The following is a 15,311-nucleotide window of genomic DNA, read 5'->3' as shown; positions in this document are numbered from 1 at the left end:
TTGCAGACTTATTTTGGCTCGGGCATGGACATCTATTCTTTTGGAAACTTCATAATAACAGCCACCTTGTTTGTGGTTTTACTTCACCTCCTGATGGAAAGTAAGAGCATGGTGAGTCACTACATGAAGAGTGAGGCTCTGCAAGACTAGGCAGCAGCTGAAGTGTTAATTACTGGCGCACGTCCTCTGTTGGAAGGGTGTTGGCAGCTTTTATCTCGTAATTTATGTTTTTTATCTGTGTATATAGATTTAATTAGTAAAGGAGTTGTCTCACTTCAGCAAATGGCATTTATCATGTAGAGAAAGTTAATGCAAGGCACTTACTAATGTATTGTGATTGTCCATATTGCCTCTTTTTTGCTGACTTGATTTATTTTTCCATTATACACTGCTGGTATCCAGGGGTTACAACCAACCTGCAATCCAATAATGGTGGACGCGCTTGCAGACTGTAGGAAAAGGCGCCAACTTCTGTGGTGGCCAGGACTGCACATAGGCACACGTGCAGCAGCTCCTGTCTCAGCCACCTTGTATCTGCGCTGCAGCGGTGGTCATATCTATGAATACGAGCGGTATATAATGTGAAGGAAGAATGAATCAAGCCAGCAAAGAAGACCATATGGACAATCACAATACACGCCTTGTAGTAACTTTGTCTCCATGATAAATGCCATTTGCTGAAGTGAGACAACCCCTTTAAGCTTCTCCAAGTATATGATTGTTAGAGTTGAAATATGGAGAGTCCTTTGTGGGACTATGTACTAATGACTGAATGTAATAAAATGTTGTATTTTCTTTTACATTTTCCCTTTGTGATACTGGCGAACCACCAGTTGCATGCTCTGTTGCACAATAGCCACCATGAATAACATTCAGGGTATATTTGATTGATGACCTTGTCCACAATATAAAGGAATATATTAGTTTCCCAAACAATAATGCTATAAAGTGCCTTAATAAGGGGCTGTAGGGTTTCATCATGCCCATACCTTTTATTCTCACGAAGATTAGCCATCACCAGTCTGGCAGCGGCTTACTCCCTCATCGCCATTCAGAGCACATGCACACTCGGCCGAGAATATGACCTGTCTTATACTTGCTGTTATATGTCCTGAGGAGTGTGGTGGAGGGCATTTGGCTCTCTTTTTCTCCTCCTTATCTGGTACTGAAATCAACATGCAGTGGAATATGCTAGAAAATTGATATATTGATAGACATGCCCTTTACAGTAGCTTAGCATTGGTGTCCCATACCCACACTACAGACTGCAATAAACTACATCTTGCACTCCACTTTGACAGAAAACCACAGTGCATTTGAATTTCTTAAAGAGGACCTTACACCTCTCCTGACCTGCCTGTTTTAATAGCTTCATGTATTCCCCATGTAATAACATTTCTGGAGCATCTATTCTTATGGCTCTATGTTGTGCCATTGCTTTATTATTTCTACTAGAAGTTATGAATGAATTGCTAGCAGCCTGCAGTAAGGGTACAGAGGGGTGTTACCAGTTGGGGTGTACCTGTACAGTCTAACTCTATCCAATCCTACCCCCCCCCCCCCAACTGGTTATCTCCCCTCTGTACCCTTACTGAAGACTAATAGCAATTCATTCATAACTTCTAGTAGAAATAATAAAGGAATGGCACAACATGGAGCCATAAGAATAGAAGTTCCTGAAGTGTTATTACATGGGGAATGCAAGTAGTCACTAAAACAGACATGTCAGGTCCTCTTTAAAGGCAAATCCCAGTGTTTGGACAACAAAATTGAAAGAAGGCTGCAGGATCCATGTCACTCAGAGAAACAATACTAAATCTTAAAGGGAACCTGTCACCATGAAAAGGCTTAATAGTCTGCAGGCAGCATGTTATAGAGCAGGAGGAGCTGAGCAGGTTGATATATAGCTTTGTGGGAAATGAATCGGTAAAACTTGTATTTCATTAATTTAGATTCCAGCTCATTCTTAGCTTTTGAAGTCCAGGAGTCGGTCCTATCAGTCATTGACAGCCTTCCCATTATGACTGTGTATACAGAGAGATCTGTCAGTCACTGATAGGACCATCTCCTGGACTTCAAAGTCCAGAATGAGAAGATATCTAAAGGATTAAAATACAAGTTATACTGAATCTTTTCCCATAAAACTATATATTATTCTGCTCAGCTCCCCCTGCTCTATAACATGCAGCTCAGACACAGTGTTCAACATGACAGGTTCCCTTTAAACATGTACTTTATAATCTTTTGACACACTGTGGCCCCTATTATAGCAGGAGCCCATGTGGGTAGCAGACTACAGTTCCATCAATCACACACTCTGCTCCCTCACTGCAGAGCCTCGTGTAATGCCCAGTGCTGGAACGGAGCATGCTGCACAAGCACTACAGGCCATACCCCTAGGCAGTAAACTATAGACATCACGTTTTGGACCAGTAAATGATTATGTGGTAAACCACCTAAAAGATTTAAAGGGGTATTCCCATCTCACATAGTGATTGCATATCACAAGGTTATGCCATCAATGTCAGATCAGTGCAGGACCTGCTCATATCTCCACAACAGGCTCCACAAAGTGAAAGGAGAGCAGCTGTGCATGCACCGCCAACCTCCATTCACCATTATGGGACTTCCGAAAATAGCCGAGTGCTGGCTAAATCACTTCTTGGTAAACCCTCATTATCATCACTGGCTGCAATCTGAAAGGGTCAATATGTTTTTTTTTCCCAGATGTGGATACACTGGACGGTTATGGTCCTAAGCATCGCTGCCTACTTTGTCTTCACCTTGGCTGTTGATGCGTTATGCCTGCAATGTATGCCACCGGCAAACCCATACTGGATGATGCAGAAACACATGACGGACCCCATGTTTTATCTTGTGTGTGTTATGTCTGTTATTGTTGCACTTCTACCAAGGTATGTGAAAAGTTTCATATGTATATCCATAATGGCAAGATGTTCCAGGAACCCTACATGACTATGCAGAGAACCTGTCTTCTACAATAGTACATTGCCACTCTGGTACCGAGGGCCATGCATAAGATCCCTCCTATTCAGATACAGAAAAAAAACATTTAGATTAAATTAAGCAAGACAATTGGGGGGGGGGGGGGTCAGGAGCAATAAAGATTGTAAATGGTTTACTACATAGGTTAGCATCCTGGGCTGGTAATATGGCTGCATCTCTATTGAAAGCTAAATGTCAGAAATCATAGGACCATCTTTCCTATTAGTTGATGGTAAAAAATGAATTCTGCAGGACGATGACTGTTAGATACAGAGTTTTGGTCCATGCAGCAGCATCCCTAGCTGGCTGTACTAATACCCGTGTGCCTCTGATCTTATATTGGATCCATGAGAAACAGAAGCTGTACCCTGAAAGTGTAGCGCCTTACATGAATACGGTATGATGAGTCAGGGACTGTAATAAACCGTTATGCCAGGCTAAGTACAAGGCTTTGTGGGTGTGAGGTCTTGGTCAAGCCTTCCTAACAAAGCAAAGTAAATGTACAGATCTAGCACAAAAGATATGTGCAAACATTGGTCAGAGGGCTGCAATACCAGACATCCCATAGACAAGACGAGTGCTGCTAAATATTGGCGTCATAGTAAATTACATTACTGCTGTATCTACTATACTTACAATATGTTGTGCCAGAACCATGTAAAGCTCTATGTACAGAGCACTGCGGAAATCTCCCAATACTGATGGGCCGTTGAGTCCCCCTTATCAAGACGCAACGGGCCCGTTCATATATATCCGGTGAATCTGTAGTTTTCTATGGGATTGTTCTCATACATACGAAACATCAATTGTGACGCCGGATATCAAATGGCGATGGACAGAAAAATGCTGCATGCTCAGTTTTTCAGTCCGGCGCTATGAATGCATAGACGCTGGATAATGTGCACTGTGCATATATCGGTTGTGTCCGGCTTCCGACCTAAAATAGTTGGCCAGATATGTGAAGAGGGGCAAATGATGGTGCGAATGTGGCGTGCATCACCATTTTCGCCATTTTTGTGATTTATTAAAGAAGTAGGCCACCCTAAGTATCAAAAATCCAAAGTGCCCCAGACAATAGCCAAAACTATGAAGTATTTATATCATCTGACATGTACTGGCTATATGTCAGTTTTCACCCGGCACCTCCACAATGGCACTTACAGGAGGGTGTCGCCGCCCCCAGGACAGGAAACAACGCAGAAGCACAAGATTTAGAGGGACTCCTCCCCTTACCTATTCAGTCGTTGTTACCTGTCCTCGGGTGTGCGTGGAAGCCTCTCCTGAAGTTCCAGGAACATCTCTCTTATCGCCCAGCCTTAATCTCAGAGCAGGACGCCTCACGATGTGGGAGGGCTTTTGCAGGGAACAGGTATCCCGGGATGCATTGCCTCCCTCACTCGTTCCTAGGATTAAGCCCTGCTTGCAGGCTTCCCTGAGCGTGCGCGCGCAGTTCTCAGGTGAGGGGAACTTGCGCGGGATCTGGCGTGATCACGTCACCAGGGGAGATTCTCCTTGGGCAAGAGAATCTCGCGATATTGCGGCACTTCCGGTGGCGCATATCTCGCGATATTGCGGCTTTCAAAAGGAGTGGGGCAGAGCGAGAGGCAGCAGAAGGAATAGGATATTGCCTCTGACAAGGTGTATACCCTCGCTCTTTTCCTGCACCATACTTGCAGTCATGCTTGCGCCAGTAGACGCGGACACCACTAAGAAGCCTGTGGATCCCTCTGTCTTAGCACTCAGCCCGGTAAGACTCCTCCCTTGTTGGGTTTAGGGTACGTGAACTCACTGTGTGTTTAGCACTTTTCCTTAATATCCACCCCTGCTGTAGGTGTCATTCTCTCCTTTCCTGGCCCTATAAGAATTTTTACGTTGTTCTTTTAGGGCAGAGAGACCATGATGCCTAAGCCAGCAAGTGGAGACCCATGCCGCAAAAAATGTGCCATATGCCGCAAGTCGTTCTCCTCTAAATCCAAAAAACCCTTGTGTCCTAAGTGCACTGAAAGGCTGGTTACAGAAGAATCGCCTTCCTTCCTTGAAAGCATGAGAACCATGATAAAGGAAGAAGCAATGCTGCGGTGGACTCAAAAATGATACCCCAATCCCCGGGCCCATCCACCTCTCGTAGGTTTCCTGCTTCTAATACAGCATTTGACCTAGATGAAGGGGAACTACTATCAGATCCGGGGTCCTCCTCCTCTGAGGATGGTACTGGGAAACCTTTGTTTCTTCCTGAAGAAACAGAGGGACTTCTAAAAACTATAAGAGCCACCATAAATATAGAAGACATCAAGGAAACTCATTCAATAAAAGACCAGATGTTTCAGGGGCTGGGTGAAAGGAAGAAGAGATCCTTTCCGATCCATAACCGTATCAAAGCCCTAATATCCAAGGAATTGAGGGACCCAGAAAAAAGATCGGCCGTAACTAATACCTTCAAAAGGAAATTTCCCTTTTTAGATTCTGACTCTAATCTGTGGGATAAGACGCCAAAAGTAGACGCCCCAGTGGCACGCATTTCTAAAAAATCTTCCCTCCCGTTTGAAGACACAGGTCTCCTTAGAGATCCACTTGTACAGCCAGATCATTATCTGTCTGGCTAGGCCAGCTAGAAGATCACCTGGCAGCAGGAACCCCTAGAGAGGAAATCTTAGCCTCCTTACCTACGTTAAAAAAAAAAAAAGCATCTAACTTCCTGGCGGATGCATCAGCTGATTTTAGTCAGATTCTGGGGGTCAGACTACAACATTTTGCTCCCATCTGGCAAAGTATCAGGGCCTCCCCATGGGTGGTAGATACTTTAAAACAGGGCCTAAAACTGGAATTTGTATCCTATCCCCCGACTGTTTTTTTATAAACAAAAACTGCCTCAGAAAGAAATGCAGTCTTGTCTGGAGTCAGAGATATTATCGCTAGTAGACAAGTAATTCAGCCGATTCCAGAAAATCAACAAGGCAAAGGTTATTATTCTCGCGTATTCCTTATACAAAAACATGGATCCTTCCGTTTTAATAATAAATTTAAAGTCCTTAAACAAATCCATCATCTACAAAAGATTCAAAATGGAATCAATAAAATCTACAATAAACGTTCTCCCACGAGACTGCTTTATGGCCACTATAGACCTTCAAGGCGCATATTATCACATCTCAATATACTACGACCATCGGAAATTTCTGAGAATTGCAGTATTCATGAAGAACCAGTTATACCACTTTCAGTTCACAGCCCTCCCTTTCGGGCATTCCTCAACCCCGAGAGTATTCTCAGAAATTATGATAGAGGTAACAAAATACCTTCACTTGCAAGGAATCCAGATCATCCCATATTTGGACGATTTCCTAATAGCTTCTCCATCACAGGAAATCCTACAAACCCACCTTTTCCAGGTCCAAGAATGTTTCTCCACCCTGCGTTGGGTAATAAATTTCAAAAAATCAGACTTTTTCTAGGAGTTCTTCTGGACTCTCATCGTCTGTCTTTTCTCCCCCTAGAGAAGCAAGATTGTCTTGTTCACAAAATTCATCAGTTCTGCAGCCAAAAGATGTCCTCCATAAGGAACATCATGACCATCCTAGGTCTCCTGACGTCCACAATCCTGTCAGTCAGATGGGCCCAAAGCCACACAAGGATCCTTCAAGCGTTCCTTCTATCCTCATGGGACGGCACTAACTCTATGCTAGAGAAACGAATCTTCATTCCCAGGTCAGTAAAGGGGTCTTTGTTGTGGTGGACAATCCAAAGAAATCTGCAGACGGGAGTATATTGGTGTCGAGAAACACAGATGATAGTGACCACGGATGCCAGCAGTCGAGGGTGGGGTGGTCACTCAGAAGGGAGAATAGTTCAGCGAACATGGGCGAAAGAGGTGGAAAATGCCTCATCCAACTTAAAAGAACTGACAGCCATTTACTATGTCATTACGTCCCTTCATACTCACTCATCTCCAAAAGATATAAGGGTATTCTCAGACAATACCACGGAGGTTGCCTACTTAAACAAGCAAGGTTGAACCAAAAGCCGTCCCTTAGCAGCTGTTGCAAGAGACAGCTTCCTTTGAGCAGAGAAAAACCTAACTATCACTATCAGCAGTACATGTCAAGGGAGAGGACAATACGATTGCCGATTTCCTCAGTCGCCAGACATTAAAAGAAGGAGAATGGTCTCTGAATTATCACATTTTTCAAAAGATCTGCGAGGAATGGGGAGTTCCGGACCTAGACCTGTTTGCCACAAAAAGCAACAGACAGACTATGAAGTTTTGCTCCCTGTCCAGACAGGATCAACCATTATGGGTGGATGCACTTTCCCGACCATGGCGCAAGTCCCTTCTCTATGCCTTTCCTTCCTTCAGTTTGATCCCGAAGGCTCTGATGAAAGTAGAAGAAGAAAGGGCCAGAGTCATATTCATTGTTCCCTTCTGGCCACGAAGATCGTGGTTTCCGCTTCTACTCAGACTCTCTGCAGGGAGATTCTGGACTCTCCTGTCAACACCAGACCTTCTCCACCAGGGACCAGTACATCATCCCAAAATAAGCCAGCTAAATTTGACGGCCTGGAGGCTGAACCCCTCACCTTTAAAAAAGGTTAAGTCGAAAGCCCATAACATCAAAGATCTACATAAGGACTTGGAACACTTTCCTATCCTTCTCTGGTAACGTAGCTTCCCCAGAGATTCCACATATTAAATATTATTATTTTTTTTTACATCAAGGGCTGGATAAAGGCCTACGTCCTGCAACAGTCAAAGTACAGGTATTTCTGGACGTCAAGCTAGCAGATTCCCCGTTGATTTAGCCGTTTCTGAAAGGGGCTGTAAGAAGTACATTCATCTCCCGTACCATTGTTCCACCCTGGGATCTCAAACTCGTTCTCTCAGTCCTGATGGAACCTCCGTTTGAGCCTGTTGAGGAAATTTCTCCTAAGCTTCTCACCTTTTTTAAAACGTTTTTTTTTTCTAGTCGCAATAACAACTGCGAGAAGAGTGGGGGAGATACAAGCTTTCTCCTGCAAACCTCCATATCTGGTAGTTCTAGACGATCGCATAGTCCTTAGACACTGCCCTGCCTTTCTTCCAAAGGTCATTTCCAGGTTTCATTGCGATGAAGAGTTCTCATTACCTTCCTTCTGCCCGTCTCCATCTTCGGGGAGGGAAGAGAAGTACCATAATTTGGACGTAAGAAGAAGTGTTTTATCCTACCTTAAAGCTACCAGTACCTTCAGACAATCTGATCAACTCTTCCTCCAGTACCAGGGTCCTAACAAAGTACGAGCAGCCAGAAAATCCTCCATATCAAGATGAATAAAAAAATCGAATTTGCTCAGCATATACTCTAAGGACCTTACTCCTCCGGCTGTTATAAGAGCTCGCTCAACTAGAGCAATATCATCTTCCTGGGCAGAGTCTGCATCCGTCTCATTGGACCAAATTTGCAGGGCAGCTACATGGGCTAACCCTATGACGTTTTTCAAACATTACAAAATAGACATTCATAAAAAAACAGGAATTCTCTTTCGGTAGCAGAGTTCTTTCTGCTGTGGTCCCCCCTAGAATGACTACTCTGTCAATCCTCCTGTAAGTGCCGCTGTGGAGGCACCGGGGAAAATAAATAATTACTCTTACCGTAATTGGTTTTTCCATTAGCCTCCACAACGGCACTGGGAGTTCCCACTCTTTTTTTTTCTTTATTTCTATTGTTATATAATGATGTAATTGATTTTGGTTAATACATATTTTTTCTTGCATCACTTCCGTGTCCTCTCTTATTGACTGAATAGGTAAGGGGAGGAGTCCCTTTAAATATTGTGCTTCTGCGTTGTTTCCTGTCCTGGGGGCGAGGACACCCTCCTGTAAATGCCGTTGTGGAGGCTAATGGTAAAATCAATTACTGGTAAGAGTAATTATTTCCAACCTGTTCACCATGACACACTTCCCTGGAGGAGCTCCTCAGACCGGATGTGTGGGAGGAGCAGCTAAAATGTTAAAGTAAAAATCCCAGCATGCACTGCAGCAAGTATCTTCAGAGGAGCAGTCACATGACATCCCCGCCCACCTGTGTTCCCATGGAGACAAGAGCCCCTCCGACATAATCGGTGAATAACTGCAGACACAGTAATAGGAAGAACACCCCAGTCCCAGCAGTAAAGAGAGAGAGTAAAAATATATACAGGCGGCACTCACCAATCGGTGCAATCTTCTATTTCTTCCAGGACTGGGTACATCAACGTTCACTACATCAAGGCTGAATACATCAAAGCTGAATACATGAATGGCTTGGGACGGACATACATACGAAGCAGTGGTAAGACTTGCGGCGATTGCAGTTTCGCGCCTCAACGCTTCATCTGGCCAATAGTCTAGCAGCGCTACTGCGATAGCGATTTAGGTGTCGGCTCCCATGATTTACATGTGTGAAGTCACCGGCGGCGCCAAAACCCAGTGTTCGCACGCGACATCACCTTGGAGCCGACATTAGCCACAGTGTTTTAAAACATAACATTCAAAACATAAAACCACCTTCAAGACGTGAACGAAACTATAAGAACACTCTCAGATCTATTTTATCATTTAAGCTCATTGCGCATGAGCGCAGGATCCACTTGCTCTCTCTCCTAAGAAGCTTGCGATGTCTGTCTCCTCCTTGTGGAGGGTTCTGTACTGTCTCTATACCAGCAAACCTCAGAACGCCACTATTTCCATTATGTTCGGAATTCACATGGTCGATTAGGCAGAGGAATCCCTTGCCCGTAGTAATAGAATTAATATGTTCCCTAATTCTTTCATTTAGACACCTGATTGTTTTCCCAATATAAAATCTACCGCATACACATATCAACAGGTAGACTACAAATCTGCTTTTACATGTGATCAAGGTATTAACTTTGTATTGGAGCCCTCCAAAAAATAGTTTCCCACTGGGGGTTAAATTTACAGCACGAACAGTTACCAATGGCGGTTACCCTGGGTCGCCACCCTTCCAGCCAGGTACTATGTTTACCCTCTATGAAACGGCTACCAACTATCCAGTCTTTGAGCGTGTGGCACCTTCTATATTCTATTATGGGATGGGTTCCTTTTACACCTCTAAAATTATCATCGCCTTCTAATATGTCCCAATTGTCGCGCACAAACTTTTTGATCTGATCAGCCATAGGACTAAATTTAAATGAAAATACAAAAGGTCGTGGATTCACCTGTTGGTGTCTGATTTGTGTATTACCAGTGTCTACTGGTTTCCTGCGCAAATGCCTGTGTGTATAAATAAATACATCATCTATGAATCTTAAATAGGTATGCATGTAGGGAAGGAACGGGTTAGTAGCCAGATATAAATTGGCAAAGGTACATGCTAAGGGCGTACCCATAGCAGTGGCGAATGTCTGCCTATACCACTTATCCCCAAATTTGAAGGCATTGTTTTTCAAAACAAAACTAAGGGCATCTTTAATAAAGTCACAAAAAAACGCACTCTTATCAGTATTACCCAGGATCTCCATTACCGCTCCTATGCCTTCCTCTTGGGGGATACGTGTATAAAGGCTTTCCACATTCAGGGACACTAGCTGATGACCCTCCTGCCACTGAATAGACTCCAGTGCCAGTAATAGGTTAGCCGTGTCCCTTAGATGTGATGGTGCAGCCCACACTATTGGTCTAAGTAGCCAATCTGTTTACTTTGACAGAGGTCAGTGACTTGTGAATCTTTGGCACAAAGTACCAGGTAGATTTTTTTGGGAACAAAGGTAGCAATTTCTCAGCTGTTCTACGTCACAACATGTTACATTCTGCATATTTATATAGAAGGCCCCTCAACTGACCCTGTATTTTATATGTGGGGTCTGCCTTCAATTCCTCATATACATAGTTATTTTCTAATTGTCTGCGAGCTTCTGAGACATAATAATCTCTAGTCATTACTACCACGTTGCCCCCCTTGTCCGCCGGTTTTATCACTATATCATCTTGAGACGGTAGCCATTTCAGGGCTTTTTTCTCACCATTATCTATATTTTTATGTGCCGGGGGGTAGACCAAGGCCTTCACCCCTTCAAGCAATTTTTGTTGAAAAATTTCTATGCTACTACCGGAAGGCAAGGGGGGACAAAAAGTGAATCTAACACCTCCTGTGAATTCCTCCTGGCCCTGTGTCTGTGTAGGTGCATCCATTGCAAACATGAAATCTCAGTTGGATTGAAATCGGCGGTCATAGTACACCCTAACTGTCCTATGACTGCTGATTTCTCACCAAATTTAACTTTCTTACAGCCTTAAAGAGATCCATCTCAAAATTGACCGGGTCAAACTGTTCATCTAGGCTGTAATTGAGCCCCCTATTGAGGACTCTCACACAGTCCGGTGGTAACACAGAGCCGGTCAAATTGACTACCAAGTTTTGTGTAACACAACTTTCATTTTCTTCAGCTATCGTCTCGAAGAGACTTGCATTCTCTTGTATCCTTGTTTTGCCTTTGTTTTTCCTTTTGCTTCTACACCTCCTAATGTTCCTTATAAAGGGGATTTTTCCCGGCTGTTCCCTCTGGCATTAATTGCGCCTTGGGTCATCAGATCATCTGAAATGCTGGAGTCAGAATCCGTTGTCCAATAATCTTTGCCCGGCGTCGTTGTTGACGTTTTTTGTTTTCTATAGCCCCAATCAAAAACTCGGCCTGAATCGTAATCTTGTTTGTCACTAAGGAACTTATCTCTTTTATTTCACCTTGAATCGCTATTAATTTCTTCTCCAGACGTTTATTAAATATTTGAAGTTGGTTATCAGTCAGGTGTGTTTGTAATTCTGTTCTTGCCTTACAGTTTATCCTTTTCTGTTGTATATTCCTTTTAATTTTTTTTAGAACTGTCTCCAATATTTTAAATGAGAAATCCTGATGTAGGGACTGCCATTCCATTGTGAATTCCGTATCTTCCTGCTACTGTGACATTTCTTAAAAAATTCGGAGGCCTCTGGGGACTCGGTTGCTTTCTCTGTAGGATTTGAGGGAACTGACTGTCCAATATAGGCGTACTTCTTTTTCCCGCCAACTGCGTTACCCTCATTTCTAGGGCTTTCGTGTTTCATATGCGTCTTTCTGGTTACACTGCATAAAGTGCAAACCTATTTAAGATTCGTAGATGTATTTATTGTCTGGTCAGGCACTGAAATTGACTTCAGATGTTTTGTGTCTCTGAACCAGGTTAATGATATGAACATGGTATTGACGTACAAATTTGGAGGTTTACAGCTCGAGTTTCTAGATATACTAATTACAGTGAGGGACAACGAGTTGGTGACTGAGGGCTATCATAAACCCACCGCCACCAGCTCGTTGTTACACTATTCTAGTTATCACCCTCAGAAGGCGGTTCCTTACGGACAGTTTGTTAGATTGAGGCATATTAATAAAACAGAGGGAGAATTTAGGAGACAGGCCCTAGATTTAAGAGGGCAGTTGTTGTCTATGGGTTATCCGGTAAATCTTTTGAATGATGCCACGTTGAGAGCCACTCTAAGTCCTAACGCATGCGCGTTTGATCATTGAATCTACACGGACTAATTGAACCGCAGTGCTGAAACTTCCTAAGTCCTAACGCATGCGCTTTGAATTTATAGACGCGGATAGAATCCGAATACTGAAATCTTCCAAGTCCCAGCGCATGCGCTTCTAACTCCTAGACACAGATGCGATTGATTCTAAGTTCCAGCGCATGCGCGCTTAATTATTGAATCTGTAAAACATCGAGACTGGTCGATCATAGAGATAGAGTTCGAGCGCAGGCGTAGAAACTATTTGAACTGAAGGTAAGATTCCTAAGTTCTAGCGCATGCGTCTCGAATCTATATATATATCGATCTAACCCGGAGCGCTGAAAATCCTAAGTTCTAGCGCATGCGCATATAGTCCTGGGATACAGACACGATTGTATTATAAGTCCTAACGCATGCGCACTCACCTACTGAAATAGAAAAAATATCTACGTTTCGGACGCAGGCGCGGAACATCTTACCCGATTTGCCTAGAAAGCTGACGCCGTGATAACAGATGGATAGGATTGGCCCGAACGGATATCACTCAACACGAGATGGAACTTTTACAGGTGATTAAAAAGGTGAGATCCGCCCTAAGGGTATAAAGGACCTCCCATAGGAAACACTCGTGTTGATAGTAGCTCCATTTCCCCTGAAGACGCCGCATCCTGCGGTGAAACATGTCGGGGGAGCTGCATCTTTAACACTTTTTTAAAAAATTATGGCAGGGCAAAAAACGGAATAGGACTAAGGCGGTCTGCAGACGCCGAACACACCTGAATATATGACAGGGGCAGTGTAGATAGAAAAGTGCAATTAGCACAGCTACTGAGAGATTCATAGACAGGGGCTTGATAATAATCAAAGAAGCAACCTCTTTAGGGTGACTAGCCAACATAGAATGCCTGGTGTCGGCCGACATTGCAGACATAAATTATAGTGATATAGGTTATATCACTAATTAGCCTGCACACAGCTTCAGTGAGATATGCAGCAATATCCCTCTGATCTAACAACAAAGTAGAGACATTGCACCTTCAGCCCAAAATATAGTAGCCCTCCATATGTATTTTTAACACTTTCACTATGTTTTCATGGCAATGTATTGTTTAATAAAGAAAGAATAAAAGTTATTTTAAATGATAAGACCAGAAACAGGAATTTATAGTCGCAGACTATTGAAATATCAATGTTGAGAGCCACACACTGGCATTTGCGCAGGAAACCAGTCGACACTGGTAATGCAGAAATGAGACACCAACAGGTGAATCCACAACCTTTAGTATTTTCATTTAAATTTAGTCCTATGGCTGATCAGATCAAAAAGTTTGTGCGCGACAATTGGGACATATTAGAAGGCGATGATAATCTTAGAGATGTAAAAGGAACCCGCCCCATAATAGCATTTAGAAGGTGCCACACGCTCAAAGACTGGATAGTTGGTAGCCGTTTCATAGAGGGTAAACATAGTACCTGGCTCGAAGGGTGGCGACCCAAGGGCAACCGCCGTTCTGGTAACTGTTCATGCTGTAAATTTAACCCCCAGTGGCAAACTCTATTTTTTGGAGGGCTCCAATACAAAGTTAATACCTTGATCACATGTAAAAGCAGATTTGTAGCCTACCTGTTGATATGTATATGTGGTTGATTTTATATTAGGAAAACAATCAGGTGTCTAAATGAAATAATTAGGGAACATATTAATTCTATTACTACGGGCAAGGGATGCCTCCGCCTAATCGGCCATGTGAATTCAGAACATAATGGAAATAGTGGCGTTCTGAGGTTTGCTGGTATAGAGACAGTACAGAACCCTCCACAAGGAGGAGACAGACATCGCAAGCTTCTTAGGAGAGAGAGCAAGTGGATCCTGCGCTCATGCGCAATGGGCCCTTTGGGCTTAAATGATAAAATAGATCTGGGAGTGTTCTTATAGTTTCGTTCACGTCTTGAAGGTTTTATGTTTTGAATGTTATGTTTTAAAACACCGGGGGTGATGTCTGCTCCAAGGTGACGTCACGTGCGAACGCCAGGTTTTGGCGCCGCCGGTGACGTCACACATGTGAGTCACAGGAGCCGACACCTAAATAGCTAGCGCAGTAGCGCTGCTAGACTATTGGCCAGATAAAGCGATGAGGCGCGAAACAGCCGTCGCCACAAGTCTTACCACTGCTTTGTATGTATGTCTGTCCCAAGCCATTCATGTATTCATCTTTTATGTATCCAGTTTTGATGTATTCAGCCTTGATGTATTCAACGTTGATGTACCCAGTCCTGGAAGAAATAAAAGAAGATTGCACCGATTGAGTGCCGCCTGTATCTTTTTACTAGGTTGGAATTTATTTGCTGTGGGCTGAGCACCGCCAGGTTGCAGTGTTAAACATCCTGTATGCAATAGTGACATTACCCTGAATTGAATATGGAGAGTTACGTGTAGTGCCACTCAATCTGCTTCTCCTTACTTGCCAGCAGTAAAGAGCGATCACTACCCACACAGGAATGTGATGCTAATGGATCACACAATTGTTGCTGGGGGAGTTAACCTGTTCATAAATTTGCTGTGGGCCTAGTAATTTCTAGTTGTACCACTGGATGTAAGCCATGAACAGAATGAATAGAAGGGGAGATTCATCATTTGCCTTGTTACTGAAATGTGGCGTTTAAAAAGTTGCAAACTATGTGTTTGTTTGCGACTTTCTAACTGTGCCTTTTAAAAAAAAAAAAAGGGGGGGGGGCCAGTCGCCCCAACAAATTTATGTTCATTTCACTAGTTTTCTGACT

The 15,311-nt window shown here is 43.4% G+C and overlaps 1 protein-coding gene across 1 annotated transcript in view; it reads left to right on the top strand.

Moving 5' to 3' along the window:
* Positions 1-15,311, top strand: part of ATP10D (ATPase phospholipid transporting 10D (putative)) — a 168,032-nt gene that overhangs the window by 145,475 nt on the left and 7,246 nt on the right. Inside the window, exons 21-22 of the mRNA XM_040418908.1 lie at positions 7-111; positions 2,728-2,915. Coding sequence (XP_040274842.1) covers positions 7-111; positions 2,728-2,915 — 293 coding nt within the window. The remainder of the gene's footprint in view (positions 1-6; positions 112-2,727; positions 2,916-15,311) is intronic.

This window comes from Bufo bufo, chromosome 2 (genome assembly GCF_905171765.1).
Source record: "Bufo bufo chromosome 2, aBufBuf1.1, whole genome shotgun sequence".
Lineage (NCBI taxonomy): Eukaryota > Metazoa > Chordata > Amphibia > Anura > Bufonidae > Bufo > Bufo bufo.
This window is presented reverse-complemented; position numbering and strand designations above follow the sequence as displayed.